Source organism: Canis lupus, chromosome 5 (assembly GCF_048164855.1).
Source record: "Canis lupus baileyi chromosome 5, mCanLup2.hap1, whole genome shotgun sequence".
Classification (NCBI taxonomy): Eukaryota; Metazoa; Chordata; class Mammalia; order Carnivora; family Canidae; genus Canis; species Canis lupus.
In genome coordinates this window covers 78877166-78904109 of record NC_132842.1, presented here as the reverse complement: position 1 = coordinate 78904109, position 26944 = coordinate 78877166, and the positions used below count along the sequence as shown (strand labels likewise).

At 38.1% G+C, this 26944-nt stretch overlaps 1 protein-coding gene across 22 annotated transcripts in view; it reads right to left on the bottom strand.

Annotated features, from left to right (window-relative positions):
* The window catches only part of HP1BP3 (heterochromatin protein 1 binding protein 3), a 41668-nt gene that overhangs the window by 10537 nt on the left and 4187 nt on the right, over positions 1–26944 (bottom strand). For 5 of the 22 annotated variants that reach the window (XR_012031789.1, XM_072827984.1, XM_072827988.1 and 2 more), the window contains 9 exons: positions 25554–25749; positions 25015–25114; positions 24848–24862; positions 22097–22250; positions 20132–20291; positions 17310–17453; positions 15364–15444; positions 14044–14198; positions 2408–2498 (listed from right to left, as the gene is read on the bottom strand). Coding sequence is in view for 20 of the 22 variants with exons in the window: in XM_072827984.1 (XP_072684085.1) it covers positions 2408–2498; positions 14044–14198; positions 15364–15444; positions 17310–17453; positions 20132–20291; positions 22097–22250; positions 24848–24862; positions 25015–25114; positions 25554–25649 (996 nt within the window). In the remaining 2 variants the exon portion in view is untranslated. Of the gene's footprint in view, positions 1–2407; positions 2499–14043; positions 14199–15363; positions 15445–17309; positions 17454–20131; positions 20292–22096; positions 22251–24847; positions 24904–25014; positions 25115–25553; positions 25750–26944 lie in introns of those variants that run through there. The other 17 variants (XM_072827993.1, XM_072827996.1, XM_072827995.1 and 14 more) reach the window with 11 other exon arrangements.

Below are 26944 nucleotides of genomic sequence, written 5' to 3'. Positions count from 1 at the left end.
AAGAATTCAAAATATAGAGGGATGCCTGAGTAGTTCAGCGGTTGAGTGTCTGCCTTCAGCTCAGGGCGTGATCCTGGGATCTAGGATCAAATCCCGTATCAGGCTCCTTGCGGGAAGCCTGCTTCTCCCTCTGCCTATGTCTCTGACCCGCCCCCCCACCGCCCCCTGTGTGTCTCTCATGAATAAATAAATAAAATCTTTAAAAAAAAATTCACATATAGATCAATGGAACAAAATTAAGAGTCCAGCAATAAGCCCTTAACCCTTCTGGTCAATTTTTTTTTTTTTCTTTTTAAATAAAGATACCAAGGCAATTCAGCAGGGAAAGGACAGTCTTTTCAATAATGTTGGGACAATTTGGTATCCACATGCAAGAACATGAATTTATATCCTTACCTCATACCACAAACAAAACTCAAAATGGATAGACCTCAATGTAAAAGCTAAACTATAAAAAAAAACTTCTAAAAAAACCCTAAAAATCTTGTGGTCATAAGTTAGGCTTTGATTTATTGACTATAACACCAAAAGCAGGAGCAATTTTTAAGAAATGATAAACTGGGGATGCCTGGGTGGCTCAGCGGTTGGGCGTCTGCCTTTGGCTCAGGGGGTGATCCCGGGAGAACCGGGAAGGAGTCCCACATCGGAATCCCTGCATGGAGCCTGCTTCTCCCTCTGCCTGTGTCTCTACTCTTCTCTCTCTCTCTCTCTCTCTCTCTGTGTCTCTCATGAATAAATAAATAAAATCTTAAAAAAAAATGATAAACTGGACTTCATTAAAATTAAATACTTTTATACTTTTTCAAAAGATACCATTAAGAAAGTGAACGTATAGGCCACAGATTAGGAGAACATATTTGCAAATCATTTATCTTGTGAAGAACTTTTATCTAGTTACATAACTTTTATATCTCAATAATGAGACAAATAATCCAACTTTAAAAACAGGAAAAGGAGTTAAATAGACATTTTACCAGAAAAGAATAAACAAATGTTCACTAAACACATGAAAAGATGGTCAACATCAGCAATCATTAGGGAAATGTCAACCCAAACCACAATGAAATAGCACTCTATATCCACCAGTATGGATAGAATTTTGAAAAGACAGTAACAAGTGTTTGCAAAGACATAGAGGAACTAGAACCCTTACACTTTGTTGCTAGGAGTGTAAAATGATGCAGCCAGTCTGGTAGTTTCTTACAACATAAATTTACCCCACAGTCCAGCAAGACCACACTCCTAGTTATATATCCATGAGAAATAAAAAATACGTATCTGCACAAAGATTGGATGTAAATGTTCATAGGCACATTATTCCTAAGAGTAAAGTAGAAATAAGCCCAATTTTCATCAACTTGTGAATAAATAAATGTTAGATTCACATAATGTAATACTATGCGACAGTACAAAGGAATGAAAGGACTGATTCATGCGGCAACAGACAAGGCTCAAACAAGAGTATGCTAAGTGAAAGAAGCCAGACACAAAAGACCACACATGTTGTATGACTCTACCTATATGAAATGTGTAGAAAAGGCAAATCTATAGAAAGAGAAAGTCAATTAGTAGGTTGGCTAAGGATGAGAATGGGGAGACTGCAAACGGGCACAAGAGATCTTTCTGGATGATGAAAATGTTCTAAAACTAGATTGTGATGATGGTTATACAATTCTGCAAGTTTACTAAGAATCATTGAATTATAATCTGTAACTTAAAAAGAATGTATTTTATGGTATATAAACAATACTTCAATAAAGCTACTTAAAAAATTATCATTTGTTCTGACTCTTGATTTCGGCTCAAGTCATGATCTCAGGGTGGTGAGACAGCCTTGGGTCAGGTTCTGAAGTCTGCTAGGTCTGCCAGTCCTTCTCCTTCCACCCTTAACAGCTGTCTCTAATAAATAAAAAAAATTTTTTTTAAATGATCCTCTGTTGAGTTTTTGTATAGTATTAAAGAATAATATCCACAACTATTTGAAAATTATCTTAAAATATTCCACACTTGTCTAACTATAATTTTGTGTGTGGTACATTTTCTTCACAGATGTAACCCTAAATGTGTTCAACAGATACCAGCTGTCTTCTCTTAAGCAAGACATCAAAGACTAGTAACATTTTAATAAATAGTACCCCTCTTCTGATTCAATTTTGTTTTGGAAAATATAGTTATTTTTCACAAAAAAAAGTTACTTATGCTAATGTGAAAAAATTTTAAATAAATGAATATTTAAAATTTCCCTCAGTTTTAATTTCTATTATGGTAAATATTGATAGGTATAACCCACATTAAAAAAAAAAACAAAAAAACCTCTTGGGGTCCTCAAAAAATTTTGAGTATAAAAGAGGTCCTGCAACCAAAACTTCTGAGAACCACTTCTCTATAATCCTTTTCAGCCTCTAACCTGGAATGTCCCAGAAGCACCTTTGCCAGTTATTTGTTCTAACTGGCCTCTCTCTACTGCTCTCTGCAGAGCATTCTTCAACAGCTGAGGCCTGCAGAGAAAACAAAAGAATAGCAATAAATATATCAATGGAGAGATTTAAAGAAAAAAGTCCAGGGTTATTTCCTGAACTAAAGTTCTGATTCTTATTATATGTAGTACTTTATTAAAATGGACAATAAAATAAAGTATTGGCATCCCTAAAACAAGTGGTACTTTTTCCTTGAGCAAAGAAGTCCTTACCCGGATACACAGAACCATATACCACACAGAGCTATGTACCACACAGAACCAATTTCCGAACTTCAGGGCACTCCAAACACCTTCCATTTATTTCCATCAACCACAATGGCAACCAAAATATGTAATCAAGCAAAGCATGGGTATGTTTAAATTCCCACCCAACTCTAGAATTCTGAGGCAAAATTCCTAGATTTTTTAAAAAGTTAATAACACAGTGACAAAAACCAACAGATTCATTTTTCACAAACTAGTATCTGAGGTTAGTCTAATAAAACAATTCACTGGAAAAGAAAATTGGTTGTTCTTTTCTCTTTTTTGAGATTTTATTTATTCACAAGAGATATAGAGAGAGAAAGAGAGAGAGAGAGAGAGAGGTAGAGACATTGGTAGAGGGAGGAGAAGCAGGCTCCATGCAGGGAGCTCAATGTGGAATTTGAACCAGGGACTCCAGGATCATGCCCTGAGCCGAAGGCAAATGCTCAATCACTGAGCCACCCAGGCGTCCCCAAAATTGGTTGTTCTTAAACATAGTGTCTCTGTCTTAAGGGGGTTACAGTTTGAAACAAACCAGGCTAGTAGGTCATCAAAACCAAAAAGCAGAAAGAAGAAATGGAGTATCATTAAAAACATAAGATGGATGGCCTGGCTGGCTCAGTTGAAAGAGCCTGAAACTCTTAACCTCTAGACTGTAAGTTCAAGCACCATGTTGGGTGGAGATTAATTAAAAATAAAATCTTTAGGGCAGCCCGGGTGGTTCAGCGGTTTAGTGCCACTTTCGGTCCAGGGCCTGATCCCGGAGACCCGGGATCGAGTCCTGCATTGGGCTCCCTGCATGGAGCCTGCTTCTCCCTCTGCCTGTGTCTCTGCCCCTCTCTCTGTGTCTCTCATGAATAAATAAAATCTAATAAACAAACAAATAAGTAAGCAAATAAATAAATAAATTCTTTAAAACAAGCAAACAAACGTACATAAGACCAAGTCCAAGACTGTCCTGTCAAGGAGCAGTAAACCGAGAGGTGGGTGCAGGGACAAATCATTAAAGCTGACCCAGGGCTTAAAGGGAACTATAGCATGGAACACGACAATCAAATGGAAAGCTGTACATTCAGGCCAACAATAGGACATCTGAAGAAAGGGTGAATCATAATCTGAAAGTCTGGAGGTTTGTTCTGTCATAACTCTCAAGAGTTGCTAGAATAGCACCCAATCAGCAGAACAGCATGAGTTAGTTGGTTAGTTGCTTCGTAGGCAGAAAAAAGATAATTGGAACAGCCCACTGAGGGGCAGAACAGTAAGGGCCAAACTATCATAGATGCTTCACTGAGGTTTGATATTTTTCTATGGAGGAGAAATTTTCAATTTGTATCTAACCACTGAGGTATTACAGGCTGAGCTGACACTAGAGTTGTTTTTTTAAGATTAAAAAAAAAAAAAAGATTTTATTTATTTATTCATGAGAAACAGAGAGAGAGAGAGGCAGAGACATAGGCAGAGGGAGAAGCAGGCTCTCTGTAGGAGCCTGATGTGGGACAGGATCTCACCGCCCTCAGTCAAAGGCAGACGCTCAACTGCTAAGCCACCCAGGCATCCCCACACTAAAATTAATGACATCATCGATATGCTTAGGGAAGAACAGAGGGAATCCCATGTTCCTACAGGATGCTAAAGAGTGGGAACTATCTTAACAAATCTTGTACATCCCTGACAATCCAAATGAAGAAACTTCCAATTTAAAAAAATATCACAATGAAAATATTTCTAAGCCAGTGCTATTCCCTTCAGGATGAGTATGATTTATGCCATGCCCAAAACACATAGAGACACAAAGTCCTTCATCCCATAAACATTTACTGAGTATTTTTTATAGTTTTACAGGAATAAATACAGAGACCTGGTCACTAAACTCTAGGAATTTAAGAGATGATAAATACACAATAATTATCATAAAGCATGGTAAAGTTCAAGGTTGAAGTACGTGCATAGAGTTTTGGGAACACAGTTGAGGGAGTGATTTAACTGCCAAACACTTTTTCTATTAGTTGCTCTGTAAGACAGAAGGCTTAAAAACTGGTTTCCTGGGTACCCTGGGTGGCTCAGCGGTTTGGTGCTACCTTCAGCTCAGGGTGTGATCCTGGAGACCTGGGAGACCTGGGTCCCACGTTGGGCTCCCTGTATGGAGCCTACTTCTCCCTCTACCTGTGTCTCTGCCTCTCTCCCTCTGTGTCTCTCTCATGAATAAATAAATAAAAATCTTTACAAAAAAAAAAAAAAAAACACAAAAAACAAAAACAAAAAAACTGGTTTCCAGGGATGCCTGGGTGGCTCAGCAGTTGAGCAGTCGAGCATCTGCCTTTGGCTCAGGGTGAGATCCTGGCCCCAGGGCTGAGTCCCACATCTGGCTCCCTGCAGGGAGCCTGCTTCTCCCTCAGTCTGTGTCTGTCTTTTTCTGTCTCTCGTGAATAAATAGATAAAATCTTAAAAAAACAAAACAAAAAACTGGTTTCCAATGGGAGATTATGCAGCTTCGGTAAAACAATGACACCCCAGGTGAAGAGAACTTCTTAACTGAGGTTCAGATGCTCCCAGAATGAGTGATCAGTTAAATCGGTTCCCTTCTTTAACAACATTTCTGTTTTCTCAGCAATCTTTATGCTAGCATACCCTTTGTCCTGGGCTTTTTGAAATCAGACTTCTATCACTCCTCTATCTTTCAGTAAAACCATATTTACCAACTGCTTCAAAATTTCTCAGATTGGCCCATTCTTTCATCACTGTTATAACTTTAGTACAAGGCACCACGCTGCCCCTTCTCGGCACTGTGCTGCTTTCTGTTTTCGTAATGCATACCACCATTAGGTCAATACATCTACAAAGGTCAACTTTAGGTGTTACTCAAAAGATCAAGTGTCAGGTCCTAATGCCTCAACCCACTTCAAAGCCTCCCATGAATGCAGTTAGACCCAGGCTCCTTTTAGTTCCCAAAAAGAATGTCAACTCTCGCTTCTGAAATTTTCTTATGAAACTCCTTTAAGAATGACTTCCCCACTCTACCATCCATTTAAATTCTACATTCTTCTAGATCTAATCAAACTCCATCTCTAACTTACTGCTAAGTCTCAGGCACAGATCCCCGTTCTGAAAAATTCTATAGTCTATATCACACCATTAGCATCTACCACGGTGCCAAGTACTATTTGAAATCCTTTATATGCGTGGAAAAAAACAGATAATACAACAGACAGACCCAAGAAATAGGTACTATTATTGCTCATACTTTACTGATGGGAAAAAGCTGAGTGACGCAGAAAAGTCATTTCTCCAAAGTCACATAGCTAGGCAGTGAAAGAACCAGTTAAAACTTGGGCAATCTGACTCCAGACTCCTACATTCTTACTCACTAAGCTATGCCTGCACTTTCCAATATAAGACAACCCGGAACAGTGGGAAAAAGCAAGAGGTATGAAATTGAAAAACAAAATAAAGTTTTGGCTTTACCAGTGAACAGTCAGGTAACCCTGGGTAAGCAAAATTGAGGCAGGAAAAAATATTGTCTCTCTTAATTATGGAAAATAGTGTATACAAAAGCGTTTTAGGGGGATCCCTGGGTGGCGCAGCTGTTTGGCGTCTGCCCTTGGCCCAGGGCACGATCCTGGAGACCCGGGATCGAATCCCACGTCGGGCTCCCGGTGCATGGAGCCTGCTTCTCCCTCTGCCTATGTCTCTGCCTCTGTGTGTGTGTGTGACTATCATAAATAAATAAAAATTAAAAAAAAAAAAAAAGCGTTTTAGGGACGCCTGGGCAGCTCAGCGGTTGAGCATCTGCCTTTGGCTCAGGGTGTGATCCTGGAATCAAGTCCTGCATCAGGCTCCTTGGTGGGCGGGGAGGGGGGTGGCTGCTTCTCCCTCTGCTGTGTCTCTGCATCTCTCCCTGTATCTCTCATGAATAAATAAAAATTTTTAAAAAAACAAGTGTTTTAAAAAGCCCTATACAAATTCAAGAGACTTATTATAACAAGTTTTGTTTTTAATTAGATAATCACGTCAAGTTTAATTAGAAGCAGGAAATAATGGGGGACTACTGATGGCCATATTTTTCAACTGTGGAGAAAAATCAGTCTTCACTAAGCCATACAGAAATGAAAGCCATGCACAGAGAATCAAAGGTAAGGGATGGAAAACAAAACTGCAACTAATAGTAGCAAGGATTCTGAATTGCAAGCAGCTAAATAAAAAAGATCAGTCTGTTAGAAATGCATAAATGGAATTAAGATCAAAAGACTCATGAAGGGCAGCCTGGGTGGCTCAGTGGGTTGGCGCCACTCTTGGCCCAGGGCCTGATCCTGGAGACCCAGGATCGGGTCCCACATCGGGCTCCCTGCATGGAGCCTGCTTGTGTCTCTGCCTCTCTCTCTGTGTCTCTCATGAATAAATAAAATCTGTAAAAAAAACCAAAAACAAAAACAAAACAAAAAACAAAAAAAAGACTCATGAAATTGAAATTACTTTGAGTTGAAAATGTTAAGAATCTAAGGGTCACCGAAGAGGTTAAAAAGAAAAAGTAGGGATCCCTGGGTGGCGCAGCGGTTTGGCGCCTGCCTTTGGCCCAGGGCGCGATCCTGGAGACCCGGGATCGAATCCCACGTCGGGCTCCCGGTGCATGGAGCCTGCTTCTCCCTCTGCCTGTGTCTCTGCCTCTCTCTCTCTCTGTGAGACTATCATAAATAAATAAAAATTTATAAAAAAAAAAAAGAAAAAAAGAAAAAAAAGAAAAAGTATAGGATATACAATGGGATCTTGGGCTATGCTCTTATTTTGGTAGAGACAGAAAGAGGAAATCACAAAGAGAGTATGACGGAGTTATACCAGACACAATGATTCCTAATGCCATGAGATAAAATTACCCTTGAATGTTTCTAAAGGTGGGGCACCTGGGTAGCTCAGTGATTGAGCATCTGTCTGAGCAGGTCACTCTCCTGGATCCAGTCTCTCATCAGTCTTCCCAGAGGGAGCCTGTCTCTCCCTCTGTGTATGTCTCTGCCTCTCTCTCTCTCTCTCATGAATAAATAAAATCTTAAAATAAAATTAAAAAAAAAAAAGTTTCTAAAGGTACCTTCTTAGAGTGAACCCAAAGTCTCTATGTAAACCCAACATGCCTGGTTTTTAATTTAGAGTTGCAAAAAAATCATTGTCACCAGATTAAGGAGGTGACTTGAATTTTATATAAAAAATAATCTTTTTATTTTTATTTTTTTTTTAAGAAAGAATGGGTGGAGGAGAGGCAAAAGAGAGGGAGAGAATCTTAAGCAGGCTCCACGCTCAGCATGGGGCTCGATCTCACCAGCCTGATATCGTTACCTGAGCCAAAATCAAGAACTGGGATACTTGTCTGACTGAGCCACAGGTCCCCTAAAAAATATTCTTTAAACATCAGAATCATATTTAGCACAGTGTAATGCTCATACCATGAGAATGATGGTGGATCTGAGACTGATAATAATATTAACATTAGTTGAACACTTACTATGTGCCAGGCACTGTTCTAAGTGCTTAACTTGTACTAAGAGATAAGTCTCCTAACAATCTTATTGATACACTGCTTATCAATGAGGAAACTGAGACACAAAGAGATTATTTAGTGATACAAAGCTAGCAAATGACAGAATCAGGATTTAAACCCAAGTGGTCTGGTTCCAAAGTTTGTGCTCTTAACCACAATGCTCTCAAGCCTCCAGTATATGAGAAGAGATTCACGTCTCATTTCACATGCTCCAGGACACATGCTTTTTATGGAATGGCCAGGGGAAATGCCCATATTCATTCATTCACTCATTCAACTAATATTTATTGAGCATCTACCCATGTGTTTGGCTTAGAGGAAACAGAAATGAATATAAACAATTCTGGCTTTCAGGATTCTGACATTTTAATGGGGTAGATAGGTAATTTTAAAAGACCAGGTGGATACAGTGTATGTTAGAATGTGATGAGTGGTATAGAGAAAAATAAGGCAGAGAGGTAGAATTCTGAATTAGAAGAGGGAAAGGTTGCAGATGTAATTTAGGTGGTTCCATCAAACAAATGCAGTGTATGGGCCATGTTTGGACACTGACTAAAACAAACCAACTATAAAAAGTAATTCTGGGAAAAAAAAAAAGTAATTTTGGAGACAACTGGGGATATATGAACATGGCCTGCATATTGGATGTTAAGGACTTACTACTTTTGTTGAAAATAATGTTAGTATGATGGCTATGTTCTCTCTACATTTATGAGTATGCTTGAAAGTTTCCAAAATAAAATGATTAAAAAACAGGAAGACATCAAGGCACTCTAACGATGACATTACAGTAAAAACCTGAGGGCAGTGAAGGAGTGAGCAAAGTGGGTTATGGGGAAAACCATCCAGGCAAAGGGAACAACTGTTTTTAGAGACTCTGGCTTTAACTATGAGAGGGCTGGAAAGCCACTGGAAGGTTTGAATGATCTCACTTACATTTTTAAAAGTCCCACTCTCATTGCTATGTTCAAAGAACACACTGAAGGGTGGGAAGCATGAGAGGAACAGTTAGGAAATTATTGCTGTAATACGAGTGAGAGACAGTGGTGGCCTGGAAGAAAGCAGTAATAGTGGAGGTAATGATAAGAGGTCTGTTTATCGGTGTATCTTAATGCCAAAGCCAAACTAATTACTTACAGATTAGATGGAGGGGTGGGATAAATAGAAGAGACCAGCACAAAACCAATGTTTTTGGCTTCAGCAACTAGCAAGATGATATTGCCATTAACCGAGATGGAGAAGATATGGAAGACACAAAGTGTCTTGGGGAAGAGGTCAAGAATTCAGTTTTGAATATGTCAAGTTAGAAACACAAGTAGTGACACCAAATAAGTATCTATGGGAACGAGCAGTTAGGAAGGAAGTATGGGCTAAATTTATAGACTGTAAATTAGTATAGCTTTGACAGTGAAAAGAATTACCAAGTGAAATGTAGATAGAAAAGACAAGAGGGGCACCTGGCTAGCTCAGTTAGAAGAGCATGAGATTCTTGATCTTGGCATCATGAGTCTGAGCCCCACATCAGGTATACAGATTACAAAAAAGCAAAACAAAACAAAGCCTTAAAAAAAAAAAAAAAAAAAAAGAAAAAAAGAGGCCTAAGGTCTAATCCTGGGGTACTGTAACATTATCCAGAGATGAGAGATTGGCAACCCTTAGGAAACTGAGAAAAAATGGAGAGTGACATTGGAAGAAAATCAGGAAGATGTGCTGACCTAGAAGACAAGCGAAGAAAGTGTCCAAGGCAAGTAGGGGTCCTTGACAGTGTCAAATGCGAGTGGAAGACTAACAAGTAAGTTAAGGACTATGAATGGACTACTAAAATTTACAATATGAAGGTGCACTGGTGACACTGACAGGTAAAGTAATTCAAGTAAGGTGGTTGAGAGTAATGTATGACAAAAGTGGGTTTAAAAAAATAAGAAAGGAGCATCCCGCTGGCTCAGTCAGTAAAGCAAGAGACTCCTGATCTCAGGGTTATGAGTTCAAGCCCCACAGTGGGTATAGAGCTTAAGGAGAATTAAAAAAAAAAAGGCAGGCGGGGGAAGATTGTAGATAGCAAGTTACAAATAACTCATACTTTAAAACTGCATTTTTCTTGTTATTTTGTTAGTATAGCTAAATTGTCATGTTAATTATATGTATGACAGGATTCTACTACCATAAGAGGTAGAGAAAATTAATATGGTTTCACAGAAGTAAAAGGAAAAAGGATTTCAAAAGAAAAAGTTAACCATTAATAAGGTTATAGAAAAAGGTCTTCAGGCTTATTACCACTTACAGGTTGATAACCTATCTATTATCAGGCAAATTCTGTTGCAACATAAGATAATGGGTAGCGGGCAGCCCCGGTGGCGCAGCGGTTTGGCGCCGCCTGCAGCCTGGGGTATGATCCTGGAGACCCAGGATCGGGTCCCACATCGGGCTCCCTGTGTGGAGCCTGCTTCTCCCTCTGCCTGTGTCTCTGCCTCTCTCTCTATGAATAAAAAAAAAAAGGAAAAAGAAAAAAGAAAAAAAAAAAAGATAATGGGTAGCCTGAGTGGCTCATCAGGAGCTCATCCTGGAGACCTGGGATCAATTCCCACTTCAGGCTCCCTGAATGGAGCCTGCTTCTCCCTCTGCCTGTCTCTGCCCCTTTCTCTATTTCTCATGAATAAATAAATAAAACCTTTAAAAAAACAAAACAAGGGGCAGCCCTGGTGGCGCAGCGGTTTGGCGCCACCTGCAGCCTGGGGTGTGATCCTGGAGACCTGGGATTAAGTCCCACATCGGGCTCCCTGCATGGAGCTTGCTTCTCCCTCTCCCTGTGTCTCTGCCTCTCTCTCTGTGTCTATGAATAAATAAATAAAATCTTTTTTTTTTTAAAAAAAAAGAGAATTCCAGGAAATGTTCCTAAATATTAAACCTGGAGTGAAAATATGCTGCTTAGCAATAAGCATCATCTACTCTGAGGAGAGCAGTATGGTAAGGAAAGAAAAAAGATGGGAGAAGATATGGTCTCCAGCTACCAGAGTAAAGACTGGTAAAAGTGACATATGTTTCCATCTTTAAATGAATCCTACATGCATTTCTAGCTCAGAGCTGTATCTGTGGGTCATATTCAGGGCAGATAAAACACAAATAAAATCAGGATTTAATTTCAAACTTTGTGCTTTTATAGTTCCCTTTTCTTTTGCATCATTTCACTGACTCTTTAACTGGGTGCTCTGAAGAGCACCAAGTGCTTTTCTGAAAATGTGGCTTTTGGGCTGAAACCTCAGCAATTATAATTGCATGCCTCAATAATGCCAATAAATATTGGTACTGAGCAAGTATCAGGACAATGTGCATGCAATATAAAAATTGTAGGAATTGGGCAACCTGGGTGGCTCAGCGGTTTAGCGCCGCTTTCAGCCCAGGGACGAGTCCCAACATCAGGCTCAGGCTTCCTACCTGGAGCCTGTTTCTCCCTCTGCCTGTGTCTCTGCCTTTCTCTATCTGTGTCTCTCATGAATAAATAAAATCTTTAAAAACAAAACAAAAACAAAAAGAGATCTCACATAAACAAACTACAAAGTCTGTGAATTATAAATTTGAAAAAATTAATATACCTGCCCGAATCCACAAATTAGCACATAGGACAGTCTAAATGATCAGTCTAGATATTTTTAAGTAGCAACTTTTTATTTTTATTTTTTTAAAGATTTTATTTATGTATTCATGAGAAACATAGAGAGGCAGAGACACAGGCAGAAAGAGAAGCAGACTCCATGCAGAAAGCCCGACATGGGACTCGATCCCAGAACACTGGGATCATGCCCGGAGCCAAAGGCAGATGCCCAACCACTGAGCCACCCAAATGCCAGCCTCCCCCCGCCCCCCCGCTTTTTTAAAGATTTTATTTCTTTGAGAGAGTGTGCACACATGAATGGGGTGGAGGGGCCAAGGGAAAGGGAGAAGCAGACTCCCTGCTGTGCAGGGAGGCCGATGTGGGGCTTGATCCCAGGTCCCTGGGATCATGACCTGAGCCAAAGACAGATGCTTAACTGACTGAGCCACCCAGGTGCTCCAAGTAGCAACTTTTTAGAAATGAATTACTACCAAAATTCTCCCAGAATTTTACATTAAATGTTTAAATGATGAAAATATTATACTGTTTCTTTGTAGACGTTTATAGAAACCTGTATTCTCTTATGTTTCAAACTCTAAATAAAAAATAATGTAGGGGATCCCTGGGTGGCTCAGCGGTTTAGTGCCTGCCTTTGGCCCAGGGCATGATCCTGGAGACCCGGGATCGGGTCCCACGTCGGGCTCCTTGCATGGAGCCTGCTTCTCACTCTGCCTGTGTCTCTGCCTCTCCCTCTCTTTCATGAATAAATAAAATATTAAAAAAAATAAAATAGGGCAGCCCCAGTGGCACAGGGGTTTAGTGCCGCCTGCAGCCCAGGGTGTGATCCTGGGGATCCGGGATTGAGTCCCATGTTGGGCTCCCTGCATGGAGCCTGCTTCCTCCTCTGCCTGTGTCTCTGCATCTCTCTCTCTGCGTCTCTCATGAATAAATAAATAAAATATTAAAAAAAAAGATAAAATAAAAAATAAATAAATAAAATAAAAAAGAATGTATACCAGTCACCTCATACCAATTAAGAATAACTAGTATCAAAAAATCAGAAAAACAGAGGTTGATGAGGCCATGCAGAAATTAGAACCCTTGTGCACTGTTGGCTGCAATGTAAAATGATATAGCCGCTGGGGGGGAAAGTATGGCAGTTCCTCAAAAAATAAAAACTAGAATTATCATATCACCTAGCAATTCCACTTCTTGGTATATACTTGCAAAGAACTGAAAGCAGGGTTTCAAAGAGATGTTACACTGTTCATAGCAGCATTATTCACAATAGTCAAAATGTGAAAGTCAACTTAAGTGTTCATTAACAGACAAATGGAGGAGTAAAATGTAGTACATATAACAAAAGAATACTATTCAGCCTTAAAAAGAAGGAAATTCTAACATGTGACAATAAGGATGAACTCTGAAGGACATTATGCTAAATGAAATAACCCAGTCACTAAAAGGTAAAGACTGTATGATTCCAATTACATGAAGTGCTTAGAGTACTCAAAATCATAGAGACAGAAAGTAGAATAGTGGTGGCCAGGTGGAAAAGGGATTTCTTATTTTAGAGGTACAGAGCTGCAATTTTACAAGAAGAGTTCTAGAAATAGATGGTGGTGATGTTTGCACATTACAAATATATTTAACTCCACTGAACTATACACTTAAAAATGGCTAAGATAGTACATCATCTTGTGTTTATGTGTATTTTACCACAGTGAAAGAAAGAAAACATTAAAATTTAAAAAATAATGAGAGCTAAGAGGACATAAAATTTAATGCTAAATATTCTAGCAATTGACATGGTGAAAAGAATTACTCTAGCAAGCTCTTATAAGAGTTAACATCTGGACGCCTGGTTAACATGTGGATTTTTCAAAATTTTATTTATTTATTCATGGAAGATACAGAGAGAGAAAGAGGCAGAGACATAGGCAGAGGGAGAAGCAGACTCCCCGCAGGGAACCCAAACATATTCTACTGTGGATTTTTTTCAAAAAGAAACTATAATGGAAATACAAAAAGGAAAACATAATGAACCCCCCCCCCCCAAAAAAAACCAAACCCTACAAAAAGGCTTTTATTCTTAGTTCAGCTACATGTTCTCCTTCTTGAATATTTACTCTTTCTCCTTTCTCATGAGAAAAGGGCTAAGGGAATAACAGATATCTGTACTTTAAAGTCTAGGCCAACAGCTCATACCTGATGTCCACTCTAAGTTTAGGGTAATACTGAGACACGTATTTCCTGATGAGACTGTAGGAAGCTTCTTTAGGTTCACAAAGGCGAGTAAAGGCCAATGGGAGGATATCTTCCAACTTTACTTGTGGTTCAGGATCCACTGCAGTGCTTCTGTTCTGAAATATATAATATCAAAAATTATCATTATTACAGAACATAGAGTTCTCTGTTCAAATGCTTCTATATTCAACTCAAGGGCCTTCTTAATTTAGGACTGACTGCCCAATCAACTAACTTGTAGAAAACTATCACTTTTTTCCACATGCAAATAAATACGACACAGGGGTATAATGGCACTTGTGTGGCAACTTGAGATAAGAATTTTGGACTGTAAGTTAAAAATATGTATTAAAAATGAAAAGAGGAATACCTGGGTGGCTCAGTTGGCTAAGTGCCTGACTCTTGATTTTGGCTCAGGTCATGATCTCAAGAAAGTGAGTCTGATCCCCAATGGCGCTCCACACTGGGTGTGGAGCTTGCTTAATATTCTTTCTCTTGCTCTGCCCCTTCCCAATACCCCCCTCAACTCTCTCCCTGTCTCTAAATAAAAACAATTTTTTAAAAAAGTGACTTTAAAGGTCCTAGTTTATTCTTAGCCTTCAGTAACAAAGAATAAAGAGGATCATGCAGCACCAAAAAGCACGATACAAAAGTTCATTTCATTCAAAGTTATAGGAGAAAAGTACAAAAATCTTTAGAGTTGCAAAAACATAGATGTAGAGGAATAGTCATGATTTCAGTTACTGACATAGAGGAAATACTACATATTTCACTTTATTATTGTACAAATACTTTCCATAAAGGAAATAATGGATCTCAAGGAGGAAAAGTGTTAGTATGTACAAAAAAGAAAGAAAGAAAAGGAAAGAAAGGAAGAGAGGAAGGGGGGGAGGGAAAGGAAGGAAAAGAAAAGATAAAATAAAAGAGAAAAAAAAGGCAGGCAGGCTGTGGCACTGGATATAGTTTTGGGGTCTAATATTGGGTAAAGAGGTACTTATATGCCCTTTTTAGTTAGAAGATATTTCATTAAAAGTAATATTAATTCATACAACTGCTCACAATTCAACGTATGGCAGTTAAGTACACAGGGTTGGATTTATACACTGCCTGTTTTCAACTCACTAGCTGGCTGATAATGAGTAAATCATTTACAACTTCTTTGGGCTTTAGTAGAAAGGCTGCACTCTGCATAGTGCCTGGCACACAGTGAATACTCAATGCTACTATTTTTAGTAGAAGAAATAGTTTTACAGTGCTCAAACTGTGGTATGGACTTCTTACCTTTCTGTTTCTGGATTTCTGAGGTGTTTTTCTTGATTTTTGGACCACAATAAAACTCCCAGAAGCACCTTTTCCTTTTACCTAAGGTAAATTAATTTTAGTTACAATAACCAATATTTTTATTTTAAATTATTCTGGTATTAATATTTATTAATACTAATTAATACTAGGTCTAAGCAAAGTACAGGGCATGGTGATAAAAGAACTGATGTAAAGTGCTGTTCAACCCTTCAGAGAAAAAAACAATGGATAGATTGAAAGACTTGGGATTGAATCCTATTTATCGTACCATCTAGCCATTTAATATTGGACAACCCCGAAGAGCTCCTGAGCTTTTGTTTCCTCATCTACAAAACTGGAAAGAATGCTACTCTGATACCAGGTTAAATAGTCTACGAACTTTCCACCCCCCAAGAAAGTACCACGAATAAAGGGACAATCTCTTGGGGAAAATGAGAAAACCGCTATCTTGAAAGGAAGGTCATTCCTTGGCACAAGTTTACAGCCTACTACTGTTTCCCAGATCGCCCATCAGTGATTATTACTGCACATGGGAATAGCTATGTAATTAATCCTTAGCCACCCCATACGATGGTATATATGTCTTAATACAGATTTCCAGTTTACAAAGCACTTTCATACAACTTTAAAGCTGATTTGCACTAACTGGAGTCCTCCCCACCTTAGCTTTGTGCTACTGTGAATGTAGCAATCAAGGTGAAATGCTTTCAGCCTATAAACTATTGTTTAAAGCATCAAACTGAGGTCAGCCTACAAGGCAAGAACAGGTCATAAAGCATATTTCATAAAGAAAAACAAAGCCAATTCAAGCTGTGCTGACATACACTATGACAGAGGACAAGTCTATGGTTTTAATTACATTGGTTAAAATAATACCTTTTAATCAGTGACTGTTTTAAAGGCTCTATAAATATCAATTATACAACATTTTGAGAAAGCTTTAACAAGCTCCACAGCAGGAATCTGCTTTCCTCACTGATGGGTCTTGAAACACCTGGCACCCAGGAACAATATATATATTTGTGGAATGAAGTACTTGCTGAAAGTTACTAATCAGAATTTAAATGCCTGAGTTGCACAAAATTCTGTATTAATCAAATTGTGCAGAAAAGTATGAAAGAAAGGCAACAGGATTCTCGGAATGCAGTTAACTAGGTCCTCTGAACCATTTTTGCCACTACTGTGGAATCACAGTAGTTACTGATTTCTGAAGATGATTTAAGATAAAAGTCCATTCCAACTTTTAAGTCTTTATAATTCTAAGTAATATTTTGATGTACTATGCAAAATAATATGGATTTATGCCTCAAATCAATACTGGTTTCAGTACTAGTCTCAATTTACTCAGGTTTCTCTGATGCTCCTAACAAGTTTCAACAGTTTCAGATATTGTTAAGTTAATGTGAGCTTGGGGCAGCCTAGGTGACTCAGCAGTTTAGTGCCTGCCTTCGGCCCAGGGCGTGATCCTGGAGACTCGGGATCGGGTCCCACGTCGGGCTCCTTGCATGGAGCCTGCTTCTCCCTCTGCCTGTCTCTCTCTCTCTCTCTCTGTCTCTCATGAATATAAAAATAAAATCTTAAAAAAAAAAAAGTTAATGTGAACCTATTTACAAATTTGTAACGGCAATAAGTCTAGTCATGTAAGTTAGCCTTTAAAAGTAACAAAGACAAGAGTAATTCTTTTTTGCTGCTGCAATAAAATGATTCCTTAACCCCATCTCTCATATTCAGTACTACATGTCTCAAGCATAAGTGGCCCAAAGAAAATCCAATTATGGGGCACCTAGGTGGCTCTGTTGGTTAAGCATCTGACTCTCGATTTCAGTTCAGGTCATGATCTCAAGACATAAAAAGCCTAAATATTATTGTGAACTTACAGCTAATAGATGTTGAAATGATCTCATCCCCAATAATTGTTTTAATACCTGTTTGATGACACCTCTATTTAATTCTCTTTTTAGTGCTTGTTTAAGGAGGTAGCCCCTTCTCTCCAGCTCCAGAGAAGGGTACTTATGGATAATATATTTTCGAATAGCAACCACTGACGCACCACTCTTCTGGAAGCATGCCTAGAAAAAAGATTTACCAAACTATACATTACTTTATACTAGCCATTTTTCATTAGACAGAGAATCTGACACACGTTTTCAAAATTATTTTGGAGGTGAACTCAACAAAGGATGATAAAAATGGCAGGGAAGAACGAATAGTATTTCAGGTAACTTCTGTTCATCATAGCTGTTGAAAAACACAATTATAGTATTTTTGGAACAATAATTTTAACTTAGTTCAAAACAGGCAAAGAGAAAATACAACATGTGAACAACATTTTGTCTATCAAGGAAGAATCTTTTTCCATTTTAATTCTATTCTATATTTAAAAGACATCTTCAGCGCTGAAAGGAAGAAAACAGAACCTTTTTATTACTTGTAGGATTACAGATCTGGTTCATTTTATGGAATGAGCTTTAGCAAACTAGGACCAATGTTTCTCTGTAGGCTTTGTGTGAAGGTCAGCAAAGAATATAAACAAAGAAAATCTGAATAAATGGCATAAAACTGGTTTACAGATGGCAAAATCTTGACCAGAGTTCTGGGTAACAATGAGAGCATTCGATTGAGACGTAAAATGCCCTCTTTTGTTTCCATCTAATTTAGTTATATTCCATTTGATTAATGCCCATGAAGACTTAAGTAGGTCATTAAGTCATGAAAGTGGCAAATTTTTTTCAAATGCTTCACATTTTGAAGCCCACATAAGGAGCATCCATTATCTGTGTAATGGGCTAGTCCACCAATTTTGTATTAGCATTGTCTATAAACTGAATGTGGCACTTATTCTTATTGGACAAAGATCTGGGGACGCCTGGGTGGCTCAGCGGTTTAGCAGCTGCCTTCAGCTCAGAGCGTGATTCCAGGGTTCTGGGATCGAGTCCTGCATTGGGCTCCCGGAAGGGAGCCTGCTTCTCCCTCTGCCTATGTCTCTGCCCACCCCTACCCCCGTGTGTCTCTTATGAATAAATAAATAAAACCTTCAAAAAAAATCTGGCTGAATGTTATTTTATATACTCTGATGACAAAGAAAAACTGTACAAGATAAAACAAAGTTGTGTTAATATGATTCATCTACTTACTTCAAGTAAGTATCTCTGATCTATCACAACCTATTGAAGTTTACTCCTGATCTTCTAAGAAGATACAAACAATTCCATGCACCACCAAACTGACACTGAGATGGAAGAAGACATCAGGACTCCCGATTTATTCACAAAATGGTATCAATGGTTTAAAATCATGATTTGTTACACTGTATGGAACACACACACATATACCCCTTGTTTTATACAAATATGCATATCAGGTTCAAACTATTCTTTAGGCATAATTATACTGTTCTAATTTCTGTTTCACTATTTTAAAATTTTAGTCCCTTCTCCAACCTCACTGTTACCCTACTCTCCTCCAGACCTAGGCTGAGAGGTCCATGATCTGAAATCCTGGGAGAAAGGCTATACAAAGGAATAAGATCTCACTATAGTCAAGCTATCTAGACCAAAAAGTCTTAAGGAGTTGAGAGCACTTGAAAGAGTACACGGAGAGGCCTGAGGGCAAACCCTTTTTCAGTTTTATGTGTCAGTGGTGTGTGTTCTCAAATTCTGAGAATGTCCACTAGGCTGCTTCTTCCTCTGTACACCACCCTGGCTCACATTGGTCTTTAACCCTCTTTCCCCAATTTTGACTCAGATCCCTAGCAACAAGGTCCTTAAAAGGAGGGCATCTTGTTAATTTGCATGATGAGATGATAAGAAGAGCTAGTGAGATTATCACCTCATCATGAGAATTAACAAGGCAAAAGTAACCAGAAAAACTTTAAAAAGGCAAGGTCAGATTACAAGATGACCTTAAAAATTAAAATAAGAAAGCTAGGGATGTCTGGGTGGCTCAGTGGTTGAGTGCCTGCCTTTGGCTTAAGGCATGATCCTGGGGTCCCGGATCAAGTCCCACATCGGGCTCCTTGTGGGGAGCCTGCTTCTCCCTCTGCCTGTGTCTCTGCCTCTCTCTCTCTCTCATGAATAAATAAACTCTTAAAAAAAAATAAAAAAGCTAGGACTCATAAGCTAATGGGAGTCAGTAGATTACAGCAAAGTCATGAAGTTGGGCAAGAAGAACTTTTGGTGACAAAGCAAAGTAGTAAGGTTTCTAAAAGGGTATCTTAGAGTTCAGGTGAGAAAGCTACCTACTACCAGTATTAGACACTCAGCTTTGAAATGGAGCTAAAGACAGTGTATTTATTTTAAAATAAAAATCTTCTATGCTATTCAATTACTCAGTCACAATCAGACCTTTTAAGGGCAAAGATGACCCTGTTTGTTTCATTCTCCACTATTTCCCTATCAAGTTTACTGATAAAGAGAAGTTAGTCCTTAAATGCTTACTGAATGAATTAAAGGTTCAGCCTTCAAATAAATACCATATTTAACCAATAAACTGAGCAAAACAAAACAAAACTGGTTAAAAATACTTGCTATTTGAAGTAATCTAAATTAAAAAAATTTACAGCGCTCACCGAAAGTGATTTTCTTAAAAAAAAAAAAAAGCATAAACTTCATAATGGCTTTCTTATATTTAAATATCTTTTAGGAAGCAGAGCAAGATTTTTCATGTCTGGACAGGAATATGCCATTTTCAAATAATCCAAAGACGAACAAAATAAATCTAAGATGAACTGCTTATAATAAAAACTTGCCTTAATGGCCTCAGTTAGGATTGCATCCATCTTGGGACGTGGGGAGGAAGCCATCGGTGTTTGTTTCTGGGCCCTGGCTAGCTGGCTGGCAGAAAGGGTAGCCCAGGAAGGTATTGTTTTTTTCACTTTCTTCTCCTTTTCTTTAGACTGATCTTTCTCACTTTAAAACAAAGAATTGTTATTATGCAAAGTAAACTGTATAGAAAGAGGTATAAAGTCAGAAAGAAGAATAGACGAAGGAAGGATAATAATTAATGTTTTATTTCCACACTAAAGTGATACCTTAAATGAGCAAATTTTTACAAAATAAAACCTTAAAAATTTTTGAATACTAAAAATGGACCAAAAAGGTGTTTTCTCTTAGGTGCAGGAGAGAGGAGTCAGATAAATGAGCACTGGTATGAAAGGCCAGTCCACTAAAGAAATGAGAATTTCAAAATGAATTCTAGGAAACATGTCATTCAGCAAAATGAGAAGTTGGAAGACCTGGGTTTGGGTTTTTGCTCTAACATTTATTACTACATGACCTTGGCAGGTGACCTGACTCTCAGCCTCCTCAGCTGTCAGACAGTAATATAAGGCCAAATATTTTACAAGTTGTTGGAAGAATTAGGAGATTATATTTGTAAAACCAATTTTGTGAGCCGTAAAGTATTCCATGAATTGTATTCCAAATAACCACAGCACTCCATGGACCCGAAATACAAGGTAGCTGCTAAAAATCCCACAGAACTTAAATCTATAAAGGATTTCCTGAGGACTACACCCAAAGGTATAGTTACTACTAAGTTATTCTTTTATTTAAAAAGTAATTCCTAACTGTTCTGAACAACCATGAAAAGAACAGAATGCAACCAGGTGTCCTACAAAAAACAAAAACAAAAACAAAACACTTCAAATTAAAAAAGAGGGACTCCTGAGTGGCTCAGTGGTTGAGTGTCTGCCTTTGGTTCAGGGTGCGATCCTGGGTCTGGGGATTTTTTTTTTTTTTTTTTTTGAAGGGTCTGGGGACTGAGTCCCGCATCAGGCTCCCTGCAGGGAGCCTGCTTCTCCCTCTGCCTGTGTCTCTGCCTCTCTCTCTGGGTCTCTCATGAATAAATAAAACAAATCTTAAAAAAAAAAAAAAATTTTAAAAAAGAATTGCTGGGACACCTGGGTGGCTGTCAGTTAAGCATCTGCCTTTGGCTCAGGCCATGATCCCGAGGTCCCAGGATCAAGCCCTGCGTTGGGCTCCCTGCTCATCAGGGCACCTGCTTGTCCCTCTCGTCACCCCCGCCCCACTTGTGCATACTCTAATAAATAATAAATAAAATCTTTAAAAGAAAATAAAAGTAAAAAAGAATTGCCACCAGTCTACAGATTATGAGTAGCAAATTTCACTTTCAGTTCTCAAAGTCACCCTCCAAATGATGAATAAATACTCTATCAAATATACACAGAGTTTAGGTGACTCTGGCAATGGCTGATACAGATTAATGTTTTCTAACATAAGCATATAAAAACAACTCACAGAGGCAAAGGCAGGAATAAAATGGTGAAGTGTTTCCCAGGTCAGATTTTGAGAGTCATGTTTCATTTCTTACTGAAATTATGTCAATGATTAAAATATCAGATACTCCCACAATGAATTCTAAGCATAAAAAAAAAAAAAATCCCAAAGGCAAAAATAAATGGAATTTTGAGTTATTCAAACCACTATTTTAACTACTACCACAATGAATTCTAAGCATAAAAAAAAAAAAATCCCAAAGGCAAAAATAAATGGAATTTTGAGTTATTCAAACCACTATTTTAACTACTACAAACTCTAATAGGCCATACAACTACATAATAAGACTATTTCAAACAATAATTCTAAGAAGTATATCCAAGTACAGCAGAGATCTAGCATAAACCAATGTTATAATTGCCTTAAAACAATTTACATAGTAGAATTATAAATAGCAAGGAAGCATAACTCCTTACTCCTTTTTGGTTTCCTCTGAAGACTTGTTCTCTTCCTTCTCTTCATTCTCAGGTTCTCCCTTTGGCTGCTCTGTCTCACTAGATGTAGCAGGTGGAGTTTCATTCTCTTGTTCTTCTACAGTAGAGACAGATTCCTCTGAACTTATATCTGGTTCTAAAAAATCAGGTGAGCAGAATTGCATCAAGTAGATATATTATTAGAGCCTGAGTCAATAAAAGGGTAAAAGTCTATTTTATTAAACAGAAAAGCCAAATGCTCCAATTGATAGATGTATTTTAAAATGAACAAATTACGGTAAGTTGCATTTTCTTTCCTTCTGTCACTCAAATTGCCTATTCAATGAGTTGCTTATTCAGACTGTTATGTGAGAAAAGGAAATGGGCCAGGAAATTTACACAGAAAGAGAAACTAATCTTACCACAAATCAAACCTCTTGCCTATAATATTAATGATGAGATTCATAATTAAGAAATTAGCTACTTCATAATTCAACAGATAAATCTTAGGAAGGAAATGAGTAACAGAAAATTAACACCTATTTTCCACATTAAAGGACTGGGGCAAGAGCAGAAATCCAAGAGGAGGAATAGTGAGGTCTGCAATTGCTTATCTGTCTTTTCTCAGCATGTCTCTTTGAGCAGTTACTATAAAACACAGAATCCTAGATATGGTTAAGTAGGGACTTCAAAGAAAAGGACTCTCCGGTGGAAAAACTTAGGCAAAAAATAAAAGTATAGGCTTGAACAGTTTGGTCACTTAAATTATGCGAACAAATTACATGATGAAAACTTCTAAGAGAACAAAAAAAATGCCACTTCCTTCATATAACCAAAACACATATACACAGTTCTAAAGGGATTTCTAATTTTCAACAAATTAAAATTCTAAACCATGAATTTCAGGATGGTCAACTATCATTTGTTGATCTCATCCTGGGTTATGCACTTCAACTAGACTTGCGTATTAAGCTGAAAATCCTCCTATACAGGTTTAGCCAAAATTGAGTTTACAGTCAGACAGATTCAAGTTCAGTCCTCATAAACTTTTTAGCTTGCTATCTTAGGGCAAGTTCTTGGATATCTCCAAGTTTCAGTAATCTTACCTCACAGAGCTTTCATGGGGATTGCATAAAATGGTTTAGGAGATATGTGCGCTTGAACAATGTGGGTGATTCCCATCCTCTGGCCTATCCTATTGCTTCTAGAACTATCTCCCAAAGTATTAAAGCTAGAACTTCATTATAAAAATGGTATCTAGCAATTCAGATAACTGTAAGATATATTTTAAAAATCATACATATTCTCACCTCACCGACTGAACTGACCATGTGGGTAAGGACTTACTATTAGTTAGTTAGTCATTATGTTTACTTATACATTGCCTTATTCTAAAAAGGATGAAAAGAACTATTTACTGGGTTTTACTCTAGGAGTAGACCTATAAATTCAATTTCATATTTTCTTAAGAATAACTGTTTAAGGGACACCTCAGTGGCTTAGTGGTTGAGCGTCTGCCTTCAGCCCAGAGCGTGATCCTCGAGTTCCAGGATCGAGTCCCCCATCGGGCTCCCTGCATGGAGCCTGCCCCCCGCCCACCCTCCCGCCCCCGTCTAAAATTAAATAAATGAATGAATGAATGAATGAATGAATGAATAAATAAATAAAATCTTTAAAAAACCCTGCTTAATAGTTGATGGATTAATAAAGGTGCAGTCACTCAGGAGACACTGAGTATGTAGTATGTATAAGACACTGTTTCCAACTCATTAAACTATTGTGTCTGTCTTTGTGAAATGCAGGATTTATCAAATTTAAAGTATGAGAGATGTCTAATTATTTTTATATACAAAATACTATAATGGGAGATGACACACAGAACTTGTGCAGTGACTTACGGACTCTAAAATTCTGGCTGACTTTTCTAGTACCTGAACTCTCTGGCATGTATTCTGAAAACTGATGTGATTAGTGATTTAATGGTTTGAGCGGACTGTGAAGCAATATGGCATAAGATAGGCAAGTGGCTTATCTCAGTGCTAGACAAAATAACCAAGCTTCAACTCATTAGTACATCTCATTTTTTTATATGCTGATTACAACGTCTCCTAACTGCCTCAGGCCAGCTACCCAAGTTGCTTATGATATTCATCTAAGTATCTTGAAACAAAACCCAGGTTGAGCTGGAAAAAGAGCAGCCTGCTGCACCAAAGGATAAAGGCAATAGGGTTCACATATTTCTTATTCCTCATCTATACTGGTCAGCAAATATTTTGTTCTAATAGCCACAACAGGGATGGCACCATGTGCTCAACCCTGGCAAACCTGAGCTAAAAAGGCAAGGAAGGAAAAGGAAAGAAAGGAAAAGGTCACAAGAAGAAAAGGAAAAGAAGAAGAGGTGATAAGAAATGCCATAAAGGAGCACTACTAACCAGATTGATGGTTCTACATTTCTCTTGATTATGTTCCCACCTCTGTCTGGCCAATCTCTGCACCAACACCAAATATAAACCAATACTTCAATTGCCCATTTGCTCCCTTAAGGCCTCATGGTGATTTCTGAGTGATTTAGCAGTGTCTGTCCATCCTGAAGGCTCAAGTCCCCCCATTCTTCCACAGCCTTCATTGCTATGACACTGTATGCCCAGAAGCCTCTACCTATTCCTGTTCTTGCCAACTATTTTCTTTTTAATCCCAAGAACACGAAATTTTTGCCTTCTAAAAATCTTTATAGAGACAAGATGAAATTCTTACTTTGCTTACTTTGGTCTGGAAATGACATATCCATAGGTATCACTTCTTTCAATGTTCTCCCAAAACAGCCATGAAAAAAGAACAATTAGGTTCAAAGGAATTTATGGGATACTCCAAATTGGAATAGAAACTTTTGCCATTTTAAGTTGTCTACTGCTTCACCTTACCTGGCTTTTCTTCCTCCCCTTCAGCAAGCTTGCTTTTGGGAGGAGTTTCCCGCGTAGAATTCACAGTTCGACGAATCGGCATGGTGCTATCTTCTACCTTCTAAGAAAAGAGACAGCCATAATCATATATGCATAAGAAAATTTCTCTCTTTCTCAAGGGGACTAACTGGGTGTCAGAAGATGTAGGAGAATTCTTCAAGTCGACTCCAGGATCTGATGCAAATTACTTTTAACAAGTTTTTTTGAAGTAAAATACAATTTTTTAAAAAGTACTTTTCAAAATATTTTATTTTAGCTAGAATTTGAAATGGAAACAGGTATTTTACTTGATTTGGAATGAATTTAGAAGGTTGGTGGTTTTCTAAGGCATTCAAGGGGAAAAGGAAGATGAAAAGAATTTTGTATCTGTTTGATTTTTTTAGATTCACAACCCAGAACTCCCCAAAGTAAGGAAACAAACATGTACCAAGAAGGACCCAGCAGGGCCTGAAGTCAGGGACTGATCCAAGAGTGAGCTTCAAGAATGTGTCAGCCCCTACCTCACCTAACTTGTCCGCGTGGATCAGCTGAGCTCCTACTATAAGTGGGAGTGCCTTAGGATGGACGAATTCACCTTGAGACGTATCAGTCGCCATTTAAAATAATTTCTAGGCCCGAGTACAGGTTACACTCTGAAGCCTCTGCTGTTAACCACAAGGACTTTTCCTAATGGTTTCAGTGTGGTGAAGAGTCAACCTAAAGCACAGAAAAGACCTGGTGTGAAGATTAACAGAAACAAAACTAAACTGTCTAAATTTAATACACATCCTAAGGGGAAAACAATGAACTATAAAACTTATAGTTAAGTGACAGATGACTTGGTCAATTATCATTCAGAAAGATTAAATCACTACGAAAATACCGAGTATGTAAAGCAGCCACTAAGACAAATGCACAAGCCACAGCAGCTGTTGCACCTTCCACATGAACAAAGGCAACAAGGACAAGAAAGCTCCTCAGGAACCGAACCCCATTCCCCGCCCGGCTACCATCAGGAACTTAGAAACTCCTTAAAACTCTCCTTAAAAATAAGGAAACTCCTTAAAACTCTCCTTAAAAATAAGGAGACTAAGGAACAGTTTAGTCAAATGTTTACTCAATTACTGAAGAGAGAAGGTTTTGGTTGTTATTGTTCTCAAAAGGATCAGGAAAATTATCTGTAACCTTGACTACTTCTCCATTAGATAAATAACCCAAGGGCAAAAATCCTGAAGAACGTGATACTCTAAGAACCTCCAGACTTAGAGAAGCAAATTTAGATCATCACCTAGAATAGAATTTATGCTTCCAAGACCTTATATGTTATTTTTAAAGTAGGCAAAACTAGCACAGAAGAATGAACATAATTAAATATTCAAAGATAAAACCCATGTAGTCACTCAAATTTACATGATCATTAAATACTCTCTGTCCTTGGGAAAAAAAAAATCTCATCTGGGACCTAATGACATTTTATAATAAAAATCTCTCCAAAATACAAGAAAATGATCATCTGAGTGTTTAGATCTTTGTGCTAATGAATATTAGCAAAGAACTGGGGCAATAGTAGACTAGTCATTCAACCTCTACTTTAAGCTCTGACCCTGTCTAGGAATTCAAGAGCTTCCAATTTGTCAGGTAATAGTCTCAAGCTACAACAATTAGGATAAATCCAAAAAATACAAACATAGAGAATGCTTTCACATTTACAGGGAAAATCTTTTTATGGGAACACCAAGAGCAATGCCAGACTTGTGAATTGTCAATTAGCTACAAGCTAAGGCAGTTGAAAGAATTCAAGATGCACTAAAACTTTTTATCAATAGTAAATTAATAATATCCATGAATATTTTAAACTTATCCACTATTATAAAAACTGCTTAAAATGTGCAAGTAGCAAGTCACTTGAAGG